The sequence below is a fragment of the Oncorhynchus mykiss genome, chromosome 32, assembly GCF_013265735.2.
Source record: "Oncorhynchus mykiss isolate Arlee chromosome 32, USDA_OmykA_1.1, whole genome shotgun sequence".
NCBI classification, from domain to species: domain Eukaryota; kingdom Metazoa; phylum Chordata; class Actinopteri; order Salmoniformes; family Salmonidae; genus Oncorhynchus; species Oncorhynchus mykiss.
In genome coordinates, this window is record NC_050572.1 from 28882962 (window position 1) to 28903991 (window position 21030).

The 21030-nt window shown below is 41.1% G+C and overlaps 2 protein-coding genes across 10 annotated transcripts in view; both read right to left on the reverse strand.

Annotated features, from left to right (window-relative positions):
• The window catches only part of LOC110488220 (tropomyosin alpha-3 chain), a 36363-nt gene extending 29771 nt beyond the window's left edge, over nucleotides 1-6592 (reverse strand). For all 4 annotated transcript variants that reach the window (XM_021560345.2, XM_021560348.2, XM_021560344.2 and 1 more), the window contains exons 1-2: nucleotides 6335-6592; nucleotides 4568-4693 (exon numbers count right to left, since the gene is read on the reverse strand). In XM_021560345.2, coding sequence (XP_021416020.1) covers nucleotides 4568-4693; nucleotides 6335-6448 — 240 coding nt within the window. In that variant the 5' untranslated portion in view covers nucleotides 6449-6592. The remainder of the gene's footprint in view (nucleotides 1-4567; nucleotides 4694-6334) is intronic.
• A 5262-nt stretch (nucleotides 6593-11854) lies between these two features.
• The window catches only part of LOC110488222 (rho guanine nucleotide exchange factor 2), a 67307-nt gene continuing 58131 nt past the window's right edge, over nucleotides 11855-21030 (reverse strand). For 5 of the 6 annotated variants that reach the window (XM_036971836.1, XM_036971835.1, XM_036971840.1 and 2 more), the window contains 5 exons: nucleotides 17298-17339; nucleotides 16985-17035; nucleotides 16002-16337; nucleotides 15590-15764; nucleotides 11855-13124 (listed from right to left, as the gene is read on the reverse strand). In XM_036971836.1, coding sequence (XP_036827731.1) covers nucleotides 13051-13124; nucleotides 15590-15764; nucleotides 16002-16337; nucleotides 16985-17035; nucleotides 17298-17339 — 678 coding nt within the window. In that variant the 3' untranslated portion in view covers nucleotides 11855-13050. The remainder of the gene's footprint in view (nucleotides 13125-15589; nucleotides 15765-16001; nucleotides 16338-16984; nucleotides 17036-17297; nucleotides 17340-21030) is intronic. The other variant, XM_036971838.1, reaches the window with a different exon arrangement.

Below are 21030 nucleotides of genomic sequence, written 5' to 3' on the forward strand. Positions count from 1 at the left end.
AACTGTTTAGGAGCTGTTGTTGTCAGACTTGATGCTTCAGTACCACTTGCCATGTGGAAGCAGAGAGAAGAGTTTATGGCTTGGGTGGCTGGAGTCTTTAACAATTTTTCAGGCCTTCACACCGCCTAATGTAGAGGTCCTGGATGGCAGGGAGCTCCGCCCTAGTGATGTACTGGGCTGTCCGCACCACCCTCTGTAGTGAGGGCAGTGCAGTTGCCATACAAGCAGTGATGCAGCCAGTCAAGATGCTCTCAATGGTGCAACTGTAGAACTGTTTGAGGATTTGGGGGGGGGGGCTCTGTTGCGCATTCTTTGCAACTTTTTCCTTGTGTGTGGACCATTTTAAGGTCTTAGTGAATTGGACACAGAGGAAAATTTAGGATACATCTAGACCTAGATTTCCTAGACCTAGATTTCAGCCACAATTTGTTAGCAGGAGTTATCATGGTAAGAAAGGGCATAGCGGTAGCCTACATGCTAAAATGTGTTAGCTGTTAGTAAATACTGCATGCTAAACTATGCCTTCAGCAGGAGTTGAATGGACATTAGTTTTAGCCATTAGCTGCTGGCTAAGTAGTGCTGCTGAAAGACCGGAGCTTTGAGAGCTCCTTAATGTTCGAAGATTGAGTTGCTCTTTATCCTCTTGCTGAAAGCTGGGTACCCTTGATTTAATACAAGAGCATAAGGAGCTAGGCATCCTCAGGCAGTCATAAAACTGTCCTTTAGCGTTGCTTATTATGACGCTAATCCCGAGCATGTGGAGAGAGGCAGAAGGTCCACGTAGGTTAAAGAGAGGTCTGTCCCAACTGTTTAGAACTCTGACTCCTCTGAGACTCAGTAACACTGGAAACGACACACACACACACACACACACTCGCACGCACGCACACACGCAAGAGGACCACAGGGAAAAAAGCACACACAGTCACAAACACACACACAGTGCAGAGCAACATTTGGAGAGATCTGAATACACTGCAGGGATAAATGCCCTTCACTAATCTCTTTGACACTATTGCTTCATGTTGATCTAGTTGTCTCTATGCAACAATGATTCTATTCTGGGGAAGATATTTAGGACATAACCAGCTATAGGGGAAAGAAGGCGGGGGTCAACCTAAATACATGTATCCTGACAATGCACCCTAAATTCTTCGACTGCTCTGTCGTTCGCTACATACTTTAATTAGTCTGAGGATGCCACCATTGAAGTCATTTCTGGTGATGAGGGGCACGAGGGGAGTTGTACAAAACAAAGTAATTAGGGATTGTCTCTAACCAAATCAGAGTATCAACGCCAATGACTAATTTTCAAACCGCTGCTTTACCCAAGAGTGTTCTAGCTCTGGTCCAACCTATCGCTTTCTGGACCAATAAGACTGCCCGAATGTGTTCGCATTTGGTGTAGGGTCGGGGAGGTCCTCAGATCCAGACTCATTGCGGAGAAAAAAACGAATGTCCGTGGATGTGGTATATAGTAAGGTGTATGGGTAGCCAGGCAAAAGAACACTCCCCTTCGTATGGACAGAAGCAAAAATGTTACATTTGGCTCTATACTCCAGCATTTTGGATTTGAGATCAAATGTTTCATGAGACGACAGTACATAATGTCACCTTTTATTTGAGGTATTTTTTTATACATATCTGTTTTACCGTTTAGAAATGAAATCACTTTATGTATCTGGTTCCACCCATGTGAAGAAATCAGAGGTATTTGGACATATTTCTTGCACGCAATGACTACATTAAGCTTGTGACTACAACCATTTTGTATACAATTGCAGTTTGTTTTGGTTGTGCTATGCTTTGCCCAATAGTAACTGAACGGTGAATGATGACTGGAGTAATTTTCTTTCTAAGTGAGTAGATAAGATGTTTCTGAACACTTCTAAATGAATCCGAATAATTCCATGATTAAGAAAAATCATGAATCAACCATGAGTAATGGCAAGTGAGATGCCGTTTAGAGGCTACAACAAAATATGCTATCTTCTCACCATTACCGATAACATGGGAGGTTAGCGTTTTCTTGGGGTATGATCTTTATTCATGATTTTGGGGGTATGATTGTCATTATTCATGATTCATTCACGATTATCCGTAATCAAGGTAGCATCCGCATTAATGTAGAAGTGTTAAAAAATATCTATTCTTATTTACAATAACATTTACTCAAAAATTACATAAGACATTTTTCACCATTCATTTTGAGCAAAACATTATCCGAAACACAACCTAAACAAACTGCATATCCATCCATCAAGTTTGTAGAGTAGACAATGTGTGCTAGGAATATGTGACCAAATACTACACCTTTGACTACTTTAATACAGTATGATTGCAATTTGTCCAAACACTTATGACATCTTCGAATGGGGGGGGGGGGGGGGGGGGGGCAAGATATAAAGTGTTTTCATTTCTAAAAGATAATGTATGAAAATACCCTCAAATGAAAAGGTGACATTCTGTACTGTCATTTCATATGAAACATTTGAACTCAAATGTTGAGCTGTACATCCCCCTCCTCTGGTATTTCTGTTATGACCCATTCTGTCCCCCTTTCAGACCATTAAACGCAATGTTGAAGCTCACACACGCACAGTCACATGATTTTGCCACATAACTGTACAGACAGCGTAGGGCAGGCTGACCAGACAAGAGCACATAACACCCGTAATGACCTTGGCCATACGAGTCATTGGGTAATCATCACTCCATGGCACCACAAGACCTATTTACTGCAACACACCTAAGCTCCTCTGGTATTTTAACATGGTCATTCCATGCATTCTTCCTATTGAGGAAAATTATTATGATGACAGCTGCTGTTTGTTCTATATCTAGAGTCCGGAGAAAAGCACTTCATTACAGTCAACTAGGGGAAATACAGAGAGAGGGAAGAGAGAGAATTACAGAGACAAAGGGAATGCAAGGGAAATTGTAGAATGAGAAAAAGACACCTAAACAACTAGAGGAAGAGAACAGTAAAGAAATAGAAAGGGGGAGGGGACTCGGATGAGATTGGCAACCCAAGTATAGTCTTGGCCTTGATAGCCTCAAGGTTAGAGAGGGAGGTTGGTAAATGGGAGGTTCAAATCCCAGTGGAAAAAGTGGCCTGGCAACTAGAGGATTGCTGGCATCAATAACTCACATGCCATCTACAGCAACTGTGCCCTTGAGCAAAGCCCTTAATCCCCAAACTTCTCCAGGGGCGCTGCTCTGTGGCTGACCCTGTCCTGCTCCCAGTCTGTTATGTTTGTATTTAGTGTCACAGCAAAAATAACAATATCTGTGCAAATTGACAAGAAAAAGTCTGTTATATTCTATTCCTTTCTTTGGGGAGCGTTCAGATAGTACAGCCTGTGTGCACTATCCAAAATTAGCATGAAAACCAAACCTTTGAATTGTATCTTAGCTTCCTAGCATGAGGGTTAACCCTTAACTCCAGCGGTTTACTGCTCAAAATTAACTGTCACCAAAGAGGACTAAAAGTGTCAGTCAAAAACTGTCACTAAGTTATCATCCCAGAAACATGCAGGGCTCTGTGGTTTTCACATACTCCTTGACTTAACTAAAACATTGGCAATGTATGGGTAAAGGCACTATGGCTCGTGAATCCAAATGTCATGTGTTGTTCAGAAAGTCAGAATGGTTATAGTATCTGTTGCTCTGATGACTTTGGAGATGGTTAGTGTCTTGAGTTTCTATCGCTAGTAACATAACAGCAACTAGATCCGGGGTTTTTCAAACCTGTTCCTTTGGACTAACAGGGTGTACAAGCTTTTGTTTTAGCCCAGCACTAGCACTCCTGATGCAACTCAAGGGCTTATTGATTAGTTAAATCAGATGTGTTAGTGCTGGGCTGGAACAAAAGCCTGGTCCCCAGGACCAGACTTGACAAACTCTAGTGAGAATATCGATGATTATTGTCCCTAAAATGGTAGCATGATTAGTGTGATAGTCACAGTTCGACTGGATGACATCATGGTCAGAATATGTGGATAAAACAGCAGCAGCTGTGGATCGGTGACCGGAGGGAATGAGAAGAATGGGTGGGAGGGGAGAGACACTAGGCACCAGGTTTAACCTCCTGTGGTCAGTACCACCCTGCATCCAACTGCTGGCTTGCCTCTGAAGCTAAGCAGGGTTGATCCTGGTTGGTCCCTGGATAGGAGACCAGATGCTGCTGGAAGTGGTGTCATAGTACAAGTGTGTTTGCTTTGACATACAGTATGTACTATGAGCATGTATGAGGCTTTTGGTGCCTTCAAGCTTGCTAAATGCTTAATGGGTACCTGCACAGAACCTGCATCGCTCCATGTTCAAAGCTCTTATTTGTGACTTACTAAAGCATCTGACTACCCATGTTTCTCCCCAATTTCGTGGAATCAAATTGGTAATTACAGTCTTGTCTCATCGCTGCATCTTCTGTACGGACTCTGAAGAGGCAAAGGTCGAGAGACATGCGTCCTCCGAAACACATTGTCCTCGTAATACTATTGTCCTCGTAATACTTTTGTCCTCATAATACTTCATGTAAGACCTAGGAAGAACACAACACACTTACATCTGCGGCCTTCTTGTCCGCAACCTCCAATTTCTCCTGGGCATCCTTCAAGGCCTCAGAGTATTTGTCCAGCTCATCCTCAGTTCCCTTCAGCTTCTTTTGCATCTGCAGCAACTCATCCTCGTGCTGAGAGAGAGAGAGTGAGAGGAGGAGGGAGGGCAAGAAGAGGAAAGAGAGATGGAGAAAGGGCGCGTGAGATTTGCACACTCTTATCACACTATGGTGCGGACCTGAGTCGTACTGTGCTGACTCTGACATTTTCTTTTCACCTTGACCTTTTCAACAAGGTTCAAGCAACTATGGTGGATACATAACCAGGCCAGCACAGTAAAGCTCGGCTCATTAGTGTGAAAATAGTATTTGTTAACTGATAGCCTCATAGCCCTGTCCATATCCATTCATCAAGGCATCTTGACTGTCACCCAAGCCTGGGTTCAAATAGTAGTTTTCTTCTTTAAAATACTTTGAGCATTTGATTGAGCCTTCCTGGGGTGGCACATGGGCCGGTTTTACACTTTTGAGACTATTCCATTGGCTCCATTGCGCCAGGCAAGATTTTTTTAAAGTATTTGAAAGAAAACAAATACTATTTGAACCCGTCTCTGCAGCCGCCTCACCTGTCCTCTTGTCACAAATAACCTAAAGCCTGATGACAGGCCTGGCGTGGTTCCACTTCAACGCCATCTAGATATAAATACTACCTCTGGATGGACAATCACTCAGTGAATGGATCCACTGTCGTATTCCATCCTAGTGTCTAGCTCTTCACAATTTCTCAGTGGAGAGATCACTAGCTAAACCACTCCAGCCTTGACAGACAGCCTGTCTGGCCTTGCTAATGAGAGAAATATGGTCTAAAGTTTCTATCAAGTTGTCTTGGCATGGTTTTGAATTTTCCAGTGTTTTTTTTTTTCCTGGACAGGGTTCACTTTGGATTCAGTTGTTGAGTCCAGTTAACTCGGTCCTATTCTTAACCATATCCTAACCTCTAGTATTTAGAGTAATGTCATGAACTTTTGTTCTCATTTTCAAGAATAATACATTAAATCACTGGAATGTAAAATAAAACCCTTACAAGTATATATATATATATATATATATATATATATATATATATATATATATATATATATATATATATATATATACACAAATCTGTTACAAACACATCTAGAAAAGCAGGTGAGATGACTCTTTCACTAACCAGTATATTGCAATATCGGTTTAACATTTCACATTTTGACTAATTACTTATGAACTTTTTAAACTTTTAACAATGACAGGCCAAGGGGTTGTAACTGAGTTATATCTAAGCAGATGACTACCGCTGACCATTTTCAATAACACAGCCACATCATGGAAACCTATAAGCTATTTCACCTTTCAAGACTTCCACCCCCCATCCGTCCCAGTGGGCAAAATTTGTCATGGGACGTTAAAATGACATTTTCTGGCGGTTAATTGGATTTCTACTTGTACAGACAATACAAACAGGGCTCTGGTCAGAAGTAGTGTTATACATAGGGACTAGGATGCCATTTATGACACAGCCACACGTCTTTTTCTGGTCACTAAAAAGACTTCGGAAAAAACGTCCTTGTACAATAAATATACAACCTGACCATGACGCAAAATAAATTACGTCATTGTAACCAGTTTTGCTCCCTAGGGTAGTAGTAGCCTATAATAGGCTCCTTGACCGCTCAAGGTGTCCATGTTCCTATCCATGATAGAGCCCCTCCCTTCTCTTTAATGTTGTTGGCCCACCTGCTTGCTCCTCTCCTCGGCTGCCTTCTTGTCAGTATCGGCTTGTTCTGCCGCGTCCAGAGCATTCTCCTTATCCAGCTTCAACATAAGCATCTTCTTCTTGACTGCCTCCATTTTTAAAGGTTTTTGGGGCTTTTTGACTGAGGGAGGGTAAAGGGTGCAGGACAGTCAAGTCTGGTCAACTCAGTGGAACAGGAGAGGGAGAGAAGGAAGGAGGGAGAAAGAGCAGAGGAGAGACCAAACTCATGGATAGACAGAGAACATATATATCCCCAAGTGTAGATGGCCACACCCACAAACATGTACCTCCCACTTTAGCCTTCTGGCTCCACCCAACTCAACTCACTTTAAAGCGTCATTCTTCAAAGTGATCTACTGATCCTCCCTCTCCATAATAAAGCAAAGTAGGATGAACGTACTTTGATGTTGCGTTGTTCCCCTGATGGTTAAGATCAGGTTTGGGGAACGCAAGCGGATTCTAGATCTGTGCATACGGGCAACTTCTACCGGCAGAAAGAAAGCCTGGTCCCCAAGTACCCATCCAATTCCCTCTGTCTTCCTGTGTCAGCTGTCATTTTCTTTGACATATTTAACATATATTGTACGTTTCCTGCTGTGTGGGCTTTTAGTAATAAAAAGTGAGATGGTGGGAGAGAGAAATATAGAGAAGGACAATGAGAGTGGGGCATAGAGGATTAGGCAGATGCTGTCATAAAACAAAAGAAACAGTTGTTTTTTTTGTCTTCCAAACACGCATGCATGCACACACACAGGGTTCGAATTACAGAGGTGTCTAGGGGTGCAGGGTAGTGGGCACTCCCATAACAAATCAGGAAACCCCGATAGCATAGCTCTGGGCACACCTTAAATTGTTGAAAATATTAGTTAGCTTCAGTGTTTGAAATTACAACCTTGGCAACAAAACCACCAAACAGTAGTACCTTGTCTTATTCATCCAAATTACATATTGAGTTGGTTACCCTATAAGGATTATATTGACAAGACAGCAATCTATCCTTTGGTTTTTACCTGGCCACTGTCTCCAAACGCTAAAATGTTTCGCATTTCTTGCCAAAAACCAATGCAAGTCAATGTCCCCGATATAAGCATGTCCAAATCATCTTAAAAAGTAACTTTATTGAACTAAACAATTCATTTTAGACACTGGGATCATTTAGACATGAAACGCTAAACATGCTAACAAGGAGAAAGCACTTCATCTCAACAACTTATTCTAAAGAATCATGGCAGAGTAAACATTGAGGTCATAAACTTGTACTACTTCATAACTCTTATAACAGTTCAGCAACACCTGCTCATGTGCCTGACACCCTTACTGCAAACTCCAACGCTCTTAAACATAAACTTGACAGCCAAAGATAGTGACTGAAAGAGAGATGCCTTTCTATTTTAATGTTAGATTAGTTAATGTTAGCTAATGTTAGGTTAAAGGTCAGAGGTTAGATCAAGGTGGAAAAGTTAAAAAAAACTTAGGGCCCGATTCAATCAGTCAGATGCGCTTTAGCCGACATACACGTCAAATCCCCAAGCAGCATTATACCTAAAGCGGACATTGGCTGCTTGGGATTTATTTTAATGCAACGCCGTGCAGCCAAAGTTCGTGCACTAGAGGTGTGAGATTAAATCTACACCTCGATCAGGTTGATATAATTCCTCATTTGTTTTATGATTTTCAATTTGAGCGTCATTTTTTCTATTTAGCCTACACTTCCTAGTTCTGAACATAAAACGTGAGTGAGATGGGTGTGGCTTCCTGACAATTATCAAGAGCAGCTTCTCACTGATTTTCCAACTCCAAGCAGTTACACTGGGGAGGCAGGTAGCCTAGCGGTCAGAGCGTTGGGCCAGTAACCGAAAGGTTGCTGGAACTAATCCTCGAGCTGACAAGGTAAAAATCTGTCATTCTGCCCCTGAAAAAGGCAGTTAACCCACTGTTCCCCGGTAGGCCGTCATTGTAAATAAGAATGTGTTCTTAACTGACTTGCCTAGTTAAATAAAAGGTTACAGCCAAAACATCAGCTATGCGGGTGTCGGCTATCTCCAGTTAACGCTTGACCTAATTGAAAATAGGCCTTAGTTTTAGTGCTGAGGTCACGTCCATGGTAGGCCTTAGCTAGGCCTGAGGTCACATCCAAGGTTTCTAACTCTTCTAATAGTTGCCACACTTGTTAAATGTAAGAACAATTTAAGCCAGTTTGGATGTACTGTGACCTACCTAAAACTTTACGAATACTATAAATCAGGCGATTATTTAAGTGCAGGAGGAAAATAAAAGAAAGAGACATGGTGGGGAGGAAGGGAAAGAGGTACAGTACAGCTTCCCGGTAACCCCACTCCCCTTGCTCCTCTCCTGGACCACCGGAGCTTGTCTGGGCTTACAGTGCCATGGCATCCCCAACGTTGGGAAATTCCAATGATAAATGGGCTGCAGGCGGGGCAGCCCATTTAGGGGGCGACCACTATGCCAGCTATGGGGATATTTATACATGTTACTTGGATGACATTGTCCCTAGGATTAGGGAGGGAGGGATAGAAAGAAACAAAGAGGGATAGATATACAGTGCCTTGCGAAAGTATTCGGCCCCCTTGAACTTTGCGACCTTTTGCCACATTTCAGGCTTCAAACATAAAGATATAAAACTGTATTTTTTTGTGAAGAATCAACAACAAGTGGGACACAATCATGAAGTGGAACGACATTTATTGGATATTTCAAACTTTTTTAACAAATCAATAACTGAAAAATTGGGCGTGCAAAATTATTCAGTCCCCTTAAGTTAATACTTTGTAGCGCCACCTTTTGCTGCGATTACAGCTGTAAGTCGCTTGGGGTATGTCTCTCAGTTTTGCACATCGAGAGACTGACATTTTTTCCCATTCCTCCTTGCAAAACAGCTCAAGCTCAGTGAGGTTGGATGGAGAGCATTTGTGAACAGCAGTTTTCAGTTCTTTCCACAGATTCTCGATTGGATTCAGGTCTGGACTTTGACTTGGCCATTCTAACACCTGGATATGTTTATTTTTGATCCATTCCATTGTAGATTTTGCTTTATGTTTTGGATCATTGTCTTGTTGGAAGACAAATCTCCGTCCCAGTCTCAGGTCTTTTGCAGACTCCATCAGGTTTTCTTCCAGAATGGTCCTGTATTTGGCTCCATCCATCTTCCCATCAATTTTAACCATCTTCCCTGTCCCTGCTGAAGAAAAGCAGGCCCAAACCATGATGCTGCCACCACCATGTTTGACAGTGGGGATGGTGTGTTCAGCTGTGTTGCTTTTACGCCAAACATAACGTTTTGCATTGTTGCCAAAAAGTTCAATTTTGGTTTCATCTGACCAGAGCATTTTCTTCCACATGTTTGGTGTGTCTCCCAGGTGGCTTGTGGCAAACTTTAAATGACACTTTTTATGGATATCTTTAAGAAATAGCTTTCTTCTTGCCACTCTTCCATAAAGGCCAGATTTGTGCAATATACGACTGATTGTTGTCCTATGGACAGAGTCTCCCACCTCAGCTGTAGATCTCTGCAGTTCATCCAGAGTGATCATGGGCCTCTTGGCTGCATCTCTGATCAGTCTTCTCCTTGTATGAGCTGAAAGTTTAGAGGGACGGCCAGGTCTTGGTAGATTTGCAGTGGTCTGATACTCCTTCCATTTCAATATTATCGCTTGCACAGTGCTCCTTGGGATGTTTAAAGCTTGGGAAATCTTTTTGTATCCAAATACGGCTTTAAACTTCTTCACAACAATATCTCGGACCTGCCTGGTGTGTTCCTTGTTCTTCATGATGCTCTCTGCGCTTTTAACGGACCTCAGACTATCACAGTGCAGGTGCATTTATACGGAGACTTGATTACACACAGGTGGATTGTATTTATCATCATTAGTCATTTAGGTCAACATTGGATCATTCAGAGATCCTCACTGAACTTCTGGAGAGAGTTTGCTGCACTGAAAGTAAAGGGGCTGAATAATTTTGCACGCCCAATTTTTCAGTTATTGATTTGTTAAAAAAGTTTGAAATATCCCATAAATGTCGTTCCACTTCATGATTGTGTCCCACTTGTTGTTGATTCTTCACAAAAAAATACAGTTTTATATCTTTATGTTTGAAGCCTGAAATGTGGCAAAAGGTCGCAAAGTTCAAGGGGGCCGAATACTTTCGCAAGGCACTGTATATAGCTAGAGAGAAAGAGAGAAGTAGTGGACAAGAGTGAGAGGGTTAGCGATGGGAGAACAGAGAGAATACATGTCACATGGTCAACATTGTGTCCAGGTTTAGACTGTGAAAGGGAGGAAAAGGGAGGGAGAAAGAGAAATTAAGAGATGCCGAAGAGAGGAGATAGAACCTGTCCAGAAACAACTTCTCATGGAGATGAGACAACTGTAAGAGAAAACGAGAGTAAGAGGGTCAGAGATGGTGACAGATGGGAGAGGAAATGAATACAAAATTGTATAGAGGAAGTTAAAAAGGTTAAAAGGGAAAAGAGATGGAGAAGGAGTAGTAAGTGTTTTGGGGTTTGATCGGTTTGACCTGATGTTTCGGTAAAGGCATTAAGCCATCGTGAGGGGTTTAGGGGGAAGTATTTGGGGAAGCGGTGTCAGCCTACAGAGTGTGAGACAGTGGGATACTTGAGCTCAGTCCCTCCCAAAAGACAGCTGCTTTTTTACCACCGAATTGGATTGACATACTAAGGGGATCGTCAAAGTCTGATATGATGAGCTTTGGTATCCATGATTTTGATTGGTCTGTACAATGTGCCACTTTAAAGCTGAGATAGATTTGATTACCAGCATGCAGTGGTAATGCTTCAGGTAAGAGCAACTGTCGATAACACTTCTTTGGACCTTTTCATCACAAGGACTACCTAACACTGACATACAGATGTCAAACAGTCATGACAACTGTCACAAACCTTCACCTAGGCATACTTCCAATTAGGATAGGCATAATGCCAACACACTTACCTTAACAGTTTGTGTCAGGGGTATGATCAATTGTGGAAATAAGTCTTCATTACTACACCATCTGTTGTTTTGACAGAGGGCCCAAGTGATGTGGAGCACAAATCAGGAAGATATGACCTTTACACCAGCACAGGGTATAGTAAGAACTTGTCAAAAACAAGTGGATATGTCATCGATGCACAACTATGCCTATTGACACTATAACTTTAATATTAAAACAACTGGAGGCAAAACTTTTGGATTTGACATTCATATCTTTAGTATGGCTTTCTGTAAACCGCAATTGAATACAGTAGTTTCCTCATCAAAGACATACACAAAATCATTGCCTTTGTCATTTTCAGCCAAATTTATACACACTCTGCAAGCCAGCAACATATGGTACAATAGTCAAATTAACAGATGACAAGAAATTACAACAAGAAAGTGTCAATTAAAGCATTTTAGTTTCAAAACAATGTAAAGGCAAATATAATGGTTGCTCGGCTGGCCGTTGCTCAAAAATAGTCTCCAAAGTCACTTGTTTAGTCCTTAACAGAGAAGACTCCATTTTATATTTCCATGTTGGCAAAAAAGTTGAATTCCCCTATCCCTCAAGGCATCTCAAAATGGATGACATGGCGCATTGTCCTTGTTCCATTTTCCAACATATCGGCCTTTTCTTTGTAAAGATGAAAACCAAAGCAATATTGACAGCTTTTTAATTTTTTTATATAGTCGACCAAGTCCACTGGAGTTCAACTTTTAAACTACACTGCTTATATGTAGATGCACCTGTAGTGATGCATTCTTTTGTCCATTTAGATAAAACTTTATTTCATTCTCCCTTATTGCCAGGTATTTACTTAGTAACTACAAAATTCATTCTGGTAACTACTTGAAATGAATTGTTAACAATTGTCACTTTCCTATATTTGAGACGAAGAATCCCCAAGGTTTCTAAATAAAAACATGAGAATTAGAGTAAAATACAGTGCTACCTCTACTTCTTATACAGTCACTAATGCTTGAGGTCTTAACTTACCTGCTTAAATAATGAAGGACGGAAGAATAAATAAACAAATCATTAGCATCATAAACAGCGTTGAGAATTAGATCACCCTAATTATGGAAATGTAAAGGACTCAAGTGTGTGTGTGAGCGCGTATGACTGTGTGTGTGTTTGTGCATGTTTGTGTCTGTGTGTCATATTTGTGTTTCTGTGTGTGTCCCGGCACAAACAGCCACCTACATACGTCCGCATCCAACATCCGAATGCACAATAGCAGCTATCCAACCAATGTCATTAATTTAGTATTCCATTCACCTAAATAGACAAAAACCCATCATATTTGGTTATCCATTCCCTGCTTTTATATTTGCTGTCCATTTCTTGCATATTCTTCTTTGGAATATCACCATTGCATAACTCCCTTCCTGTTATTCACGCCACTCTAATAGGCCCTCATTGGTCCAGCATCGATTCCAAAACGGAGCAGTACATATCCAAATAATCCCAAGCAAGAAATACGAAAGATGTATAACGTAAAGTCACATATTGCCACTGGTCGTGTACTGTAAAGCAAAAGCCACAGAACAAATATATAGATCTATATTTGAAAATTAATATGATACTTCCTTTTTAGTGTAAAAAGAGGAAGACTATTTCAAGTTCAGTTCTCCTGTTCTCTTCGGCCTATTTTTGAGAGTAGGGGAGGTGGGGTCCAGTCTTTGTTTCTGGAGGGTCATTAGCAATGTGACACGTCAGGCTCTCGTGGTAGTTCTGCTGTGGCTTCGCTCTCCTCTGGAATGTCCTGAAGATCTGAGTAAAGAGACAATTAGCCAATTAAAAATGTACATCAAAGTTGCAAAAAAACACATGGCCTTTATTATAAATGCCATAGATAGTTGTTAATCACAGACTCTTTAGAATAGTGGCAAACAGGTTATTTTCATACAAACTTGAATGGTACTGTACTCGCTTTTGTTTCGTTGGTCTGCAGATCATTGGTGTAGTGCGTTCCTTTTCTGGCAAATACGTTAATGTGCTTTTAGCATTAGTCATCTTGGATGCTAGCCTCTCTCTTAATTTCAGCTATACATATATATATATATATATATATATATACATATATATATATATATATATATATATATATATATATATATATATATATATATATATATTAAATTGTGGAGAGTAGAGACACCAGCACTGTAATTTCTCATCAGGGAGTAGAATAAGTGAGCTGAGTACTAGGTCTGGAAAGACATCTCCACCCACACACCTAACACTGACAGAAGCAGCGGGATGTGAGGTGTTCGCACGCGCACATAGAGAGAACATGATGTGAGAAGGGCAGCGATGGTGTGTTTGTGTGTGTGTGTGTGTGTGTGTGTCAGAAAGAGAGTTTGTGCCTCATCACAAAATCGATGTGTTATATAAAACTGTGTGTGGGCTTGCATTAGCATTATTGAGGGGACAGAGGTGAGCTCATCTCTGCTAAAGCACATCTCTGTATAATGATACTGCAGTGGGGATATCCCCTCTAGGGAATGTTACATTTCTTTATATTTTGTATATTGCTGCTTTTTGCTGTTAGAACAGAATGACTCTGTTCTGAAAGCCCTGACATGAACAACACTAAAGCATCTACAGCAGGGCCGGCGTTGAAGGCAGGCCTTAGGGAGCCTGGCCCGCCCTACCATAGAATACCTCCTGGCCCGTCCAAAGAAAATGTATGGTTGAATGAAATGTACAATATCTCTATATATATATATTTTTAAGTATTTGTTATTTGTATTTGCTATAACAGACTTATGATATATAGCCCATTTCCCGAACATATTTTATGTTAAATTAAATATGGCTCAAGTAAATATGACTGACGGTTTTAGACCCATCTTAAATGCACTATGAAGCCACGCCCCTTTTTACCATTTCACATTAACAGTGGGTTCAGAAAGTATTCATACACCTGGACTTATTCCACATTTTGTTGTGTTACAGCCTGAATTCAAAATGGATGATTAAAAAAAACAATACACCATAATGACAAATTGAAAACATGTTTTAGACATTTTTGTATTGCAAATGAAATACAGAAATATTGATTTTACATAAATATGACTGGGTGTATTGCTACACCGTTCAAAGTGTAATAACTTCACCATGCTCAAAGGAATATTCAATGTCGGCTTTTTATTACATTTTTACCCAACTACCAATAGGTGCCCTTCTTTGTGAGGCATTGGAAAACATCCCTGGTCTTTGTGGTTGACTCTGTGTTTGAAATTCACTGCTCAACTGGGGGACCTTACAAATATTTGTATGTGTGAGGTACAGAGATGAGTCCTTAATGTGACTTATTCAGCACATTTTTACTTCTGAAATTATTTAGGCTTGCCATAACAAAGGGGTTGAATAATTATTGACTCAAGACATAGCAGCTTTTAATTTTTAATTAACAAATTCACTTTGACATTATGGGGTATTGTGTGTAGGCCAGTAACAAAACATCTCAATTGAATCCATTTTAAATTCAGGTTGTTACAGAATATAGAAAAAAAATTAAGGGGTGTGAATGTCATGAATCTTTCCATTTCTTGCACACCTCTTCCACTGACCTGCAGCCAAGCAGTCTACTCATGTACTACTTCCAGGTTTAGGTCTTTTCCCCTGTTTGTAGCAGTGCTATTCAATTTAACTGTTAGAATTTCTATACATGTTTGTTATACAGCTCTAAGTCTTATTTCAGTCTCTGAAAAGTTGTATTTTATTTTATGGGCTTCCATTTGCGCCAAATATGGTAGCTATCCCATTATTTACTTTTGTAAACTGATTGTAGGTAAGCAATGACCGCTGCCTAGCAACAGTCACTTTGAATCTTCTAATCTTATGAATGAGCACTGCTTACGTCGGATTTAGCTACGCCGAGTCTTATTTTTGGTTAGTGCAACATGTGTAAATTCTGATCACAACGTCGGACATAGCTAGGCCCAATCTAGTATTTATGACCAACTTTAAACATTTTTTTTTTTTTTTTTACAAAGGCTGGTGCAACCGGCCCCTGGTGCCAAAATGTTACTGCAGTGTGTCAGCAAATTAGAGGTTTCTCCTATTCATCAAAGGCAAAGATACTTATAGGTTTCCGCATTCATCGGTGTCTGGTGTTAGCTAGTAACTGGCTAGCTAGGTTTTCAGCCAGCATGGAACAAGAGGGGGAAGGGTTGCCCAAAACTCATCTTATTCCATCAAGAGACATGCCAAACGTAAGATTTACACACCTCGGGGACTCTCGGAGCGTGGTGACGCTTTGGCCTCCTTCTCCTCCTCCTCCTCCTCATCTGATGTCACCTCCACATCACTGCCATCCTGATGCCCCTCCAAATGCTCGATTGACTCTTGGCTGGCCAATTTGGTGTCCGCGTTGGTTTCACTTGCTTTACGAAGGGGTGGAGCCTAGGCAAGATGACAAGTGTTAAGTGGAACGACAAACCAAATCAGATTGTAACACCTACGGACAATTCATTTCTATATTTGGCTAATGTATAACCTATATTAACTCAACTCAGTTGAGTGAGAGCATATTCCCATCTTTCAGATTCTCATCTACAACAATGAGCGGGCTAAGAATCAGTGCATCCCCCTATAGTTAAGCTAAGTGCAACTACCCACAGTGCCAGTGAGTAGGTCTACCTGCTCTGAGCCTGCAGGTCCCACACTGTCAAACACGGTGGTACTGTGGACCTTCATGTCGCGGACCTGCCTCTCCAGCTGGGCTCGGGCTTTTTCGCTATCCCTCAGGCGGCCATCGGCCCCCCGCAGCCTACCCAGCTCCTCCTGCAGGAGGCTGTGTTGCCTCTGGAGCAGGGCCAGCTCCCCAATGGCCGCCCCCGTGCTGGCCTCGGCCATGCCTGCGTCACGTGACAGGGAGCGCCACACCCGTCCTGTGGGCGTGGTCGGGGCATCAACTGGCGGGCCATCAGAGCGCAGGCAGAGCTCCAGGATGGAGTCCTGCTTGATCACAGTGCCCTGGGAGAGGAGAACGAGTGTAAGATAGAAGGGAATGAAGGGAGATATGAGGAGAGTTTGAGGGTTTGAGAAACAGCTTCTATCTCCAGGCAATCAGACTGTTAAACAGTCACCACTAGACGGCCTCCGCCCTGAACTTAGTCACTGTTCTAGCCGGCTACCACCCGGTACTCTACCCTGCACCTTAGAGACTACTGGTCACTTTAATAATGTTTACATACCATTTCATCCACTTTATATGAATATACTGTATTCTAGACATGGCTAATCCTATATAAAACTTATTTAAAAAAGAATCTGGATACATTTATAGATGCCACAATAGAAAATACATTTATTTTGTTAACTGTGAGATAATGGAAGGAAAATATAACATTACTATTCAAGCAGATTAAAACAAGCAGAAACCTAAGCAGGTCTACTGTAACTAACTAAATTCTACATCAGTTGGTACGTCCTACTGTAACCTCCACAGTAAATATATGAGAGACCTGGGTCAAATATTATGCAAAATACGCTGAAATACTTGAGCTTCTCGGCACATTAAAACAAATGAAATAGTCCAGAAAATGCAAACTCAGCTAAATAAAGAATATTTGACAATTGTATTTGACTCAGGTCTGGTACAAAGAGATGCATCCACTGACCTGGAGGGCATGAAGGTGGGCACTAAGGTTGACCAGCCTCTGATACACTTCCTGAAAAACACACCATCAGTGAATACAAGAAATAGTATTTCAACACAATCAAGAGCAAATACCAACACCATTACTCATGATAATAGGCTATATTAGATATACACACACACACACACACACACACACACACACAAAACAAAACAAACACAACCTCCCGCCATCTCCAGCCAAATATTTCAGTGGGTTCTCTTAGCTAGTTAGCCATGTACGGATAAAGTGACAGTAGTTCCTTATGAGATTGAGTGAACATTTACTACTGTACCTCGGTTGGGGGCCTATCTCCAGCCTGATTCCCATTCCAGTCCTGGGAAATTTGAAATATTATACACTTAAATCAACACTATATTTGACAATTGTTGTGAATAAACTATTGTTTATTCACAACATGTCAGAAAGCAATATCAGATTAATTGGTGTAAGAATAAATTAAATAAACGAAACACCAATTAATGCCACAGAGCTAAACTGAGAAGAGTTTCATGCAAACATAATACAGTAAACTAAAATACTTTTAAACAAAAATATCTGTTTGATCCTCATATCACTTGGTTTCTGTCTTTTGAAATTCAAAATTCCATTAAATGAAGCAAATGACTCACTGATTGATTGTATTATAGAATTGCTTCATATCACAAGAGAAATTCAATTCCTTCGGTGGTGAAAAATGTTTAACAAACTATACTGAACAAAAATATAAACGCAACATTTTAAGATTTCACGAAGTTACAGTTCATATAAGGAAATCAGTCAATTAAAATATATTCATTAGGCCCTAATCTATGGATTTCACATGACTGGGAATACAGATATGCATCTGTTGGTCACAGATAACTTTAAAAAATAAGTAGGGTTGCGGCTCAGAAAAACAGTCAGTATCTGGTGTGACCACCTTTTGTCTAATGCAGCGCGACACATCTCCTTCACATAGAGTTGATCTGGCTGTTGATTGTGGCCTATGGAATGTTGTCCCACTCCTTTTCAATGGCTGTGCGAAGTCGCTGGATTTCGGCGGAAACTGGAACATGCTTTCGTACACGTCGATCCGGAACATCCCAAACATGCTCAATTGGGGACATGTCTGGTGAGAATGCAAGCCATGGAATAACTGGGACAATTTCATCTTTGTTTCAGAACATTAAATTATCTGGAATGAGCTCTGCTGGACATTCCTGCAGTCAGCATGCCAATTGCACGCTCCCTCAAAACATGAGACATCGGTGGCATTGTGTTGTGTGACAAAACTGCACATTTTAGGGTGGCCTTTTATTGTCCCAGCACAAGATGCACCTGTTTAATGATCATGCTGTTTAATCAGCTTCTTGACATGCCACACCTGTCAGGTGGATGGATTATCTTGACAAAGGAGAAATGATCACTAAAAAGGATGTAAACAAATGTGTCCACAATATTGGAGAGAAATACACTTTTTGTGCATATGGAACATTTCTGGGATATTTTATTTCAGTTCATGAAACCAACACTTTACATGTTGCGTTGATATTTTTGTTCAGTGTACTTTTCAACTTTTGCAGTTAATGAATATTTGTCTAAGTAAACCAGTAGGCTTCATTGTGAAACTTTCCTATTATTGTCATGACATTTCAGAAGAGAGTTGTCAAACAGGCTCCATAAAAGAATAGTGATTGGAAAAATGGACGTTGCCATGGATACTCCACGGCACTGTTTGAAACAGAGCTGTCAAGCTATAATAACTCAGAGAGCGGAAGACTCAGATAACAGAAGCCTTCACTTGAAACTTCAAACATAAAGCATTAGGCATGTTCATTAGGCACCAAACAGAAATTGGACTGAAACTATTTTTGTTATCCATTGTAAATAGCCTAATGCACTGGTTCCCAAACCTTTTCACTCAGGCACTCGTTTTTTTCCACTGGTGGCACTAGTGCTACCAACTTTTTCAGTTGATGGCATCAGCACATGATTTGGTCACACCAATAATGACCTGACCCGTGTCCTATAATGTACCTGTATTCCATACAGAACCAGGCTAATAATGACTAGCCACCTTTTAAAGTAGCATGCCCTTGGCTTGACATCCAGGTAAATTTGCCTGTGGCACATCGGGCCGGTGCCAATGTGAAAGCGGACGATGCACAAATCTTTTAAATGTTATATTTAATGTGCGGCCTGAGCAAGTAGCCAATAATGACCTACACAAAATTACATTTGAACTTGACAATATCAGATTTACATTGATTGTTTGGTGCGCAATCTCAAAAAGAGTAATTGTTAGCAATTTTGGACAGTCACAGTTGTAGGGCACTGGTAAATTCTGTTTTCCCAGTTAGATTTTTCCAGGTTTCAGAGTTTTCCCAGATTTTCATTCTCAAAAATCCACTAACATTTGATGTTCTAAGTCCACATAAAATGCTTAAACCACACCACGAGACCACTTTGATGTCTGGGAACAATAAAACATTTGAAATTAATTTTTGGTGGGTGTAGTTTTCCGTTAATTAAATTTCACAACTAGGGACCATTGTGTTTAGCTAGTGTTTTTTTTGGTACTATACAATGTACAGTATAGGATTCATGTGATGGCAGAGTTTGCAAAATAAATGCCTCATCATGATATCATTCTGCCAGGTAGGCCTACTTTGCAGTCAACATTTAATTGGGAAGGTTTTTTGGGAAAGCCTTTAGAAATGTTCATTCAAACAGCTCATGATGATTGAACTGGGTATCGCAAAGATTCAAACAAGAATTCGGACTACATTTTTTTATGTTTCAAGCAGACCACCATTATTATCCCTCTGCCCAAGAACGCCAATGTAACCTGTCTAAATGACTATTGCTCACATCTGTAGCCATGAAATGCTTTGAAAGGTTGGTCATGGCTCACATCAACACCATCACTTCGATTTACACACTGCCCCAACAGATCCACAGATGACGCAATCTCTATTGCCCTCCCCCACCTGGACAAAAGGAACACCTACATGAGAATGCTGTTCATTAACTACTGCTCAGCGTTCAACACCATAGTGCCCTCCAAGCTAAGGACCCTGGGATTAAACAGCCAATAGGGAGGTCAGAGACCTTACAATGTGGTTCCAGGACAACAACCTCTCCCTCAATGTCAGCAACACAAAAGGAGCTGATCGTGGACTACAGGTAACGGAGGGGCGTTCCCACCCCCATTGACGGGGCTGTAGTGGAGCAGGTCTAGAGCTTCAAGTTCCTCGGGGTCCACATCACTAAGGAATTATCAAGGTACACAAACACCAACACAGTAGTGAAGAGGGCATGACAATGCCTCTTCCCCTCAGGAGGCTGAAAAGACTTGGCATGGATGCTTCACTGCTTGGTATGGCAACTGATTGGCACCCGAACGCAAGGCGCTACAGAGGGTAGTGAGTACGGCCGAGCTCCCTGCCATCCAGAACATCTATAAAAGGTGTCAGAGCAAGGCCCAAAACATTTTCAAAGACTCCAGCCACCCATGTCATAGACTGTTCTCTGCTACCGCAAGGCAAGCGTTACCAATGCACCAAGTCTGGAACTAACAGGACCCTGAACAGCTTCTACCCCTAAGCCATAAATAGTTACTTAATTAGTTAACCAATAGCTTCCCAGACTATCTGCATTGACCACTTTTGAATCATCACATACACTGCTGTTACTGTTTATTATCTATCCTGCCGCCTAGTCACTATCCCTACCTAGATGTACATATCTACCTCAATTACCTCGTAACCCTGCACATCGACTTGGTACTGGTACCCCGTGTATATAGCCAAGTCATTGTTACACATTGTGTATTTATACCTCGTGTTATTATTTTTCTACTATTTATATTTTTTTCTCTCCGCATTTTTGGGAAGGGCCCGTCAGTAAGCATTTCCCTGTTAGTCTACACCTTGATTTGATTCCCCCATGTGAACCATGCTCACAATGAGTAATCTTGCCTGGGACCTGAAGAATTCTGTTAGCTTCCCGAGCTAAGGACTTGGCTTTAGCTCAGCGAGCTAAAA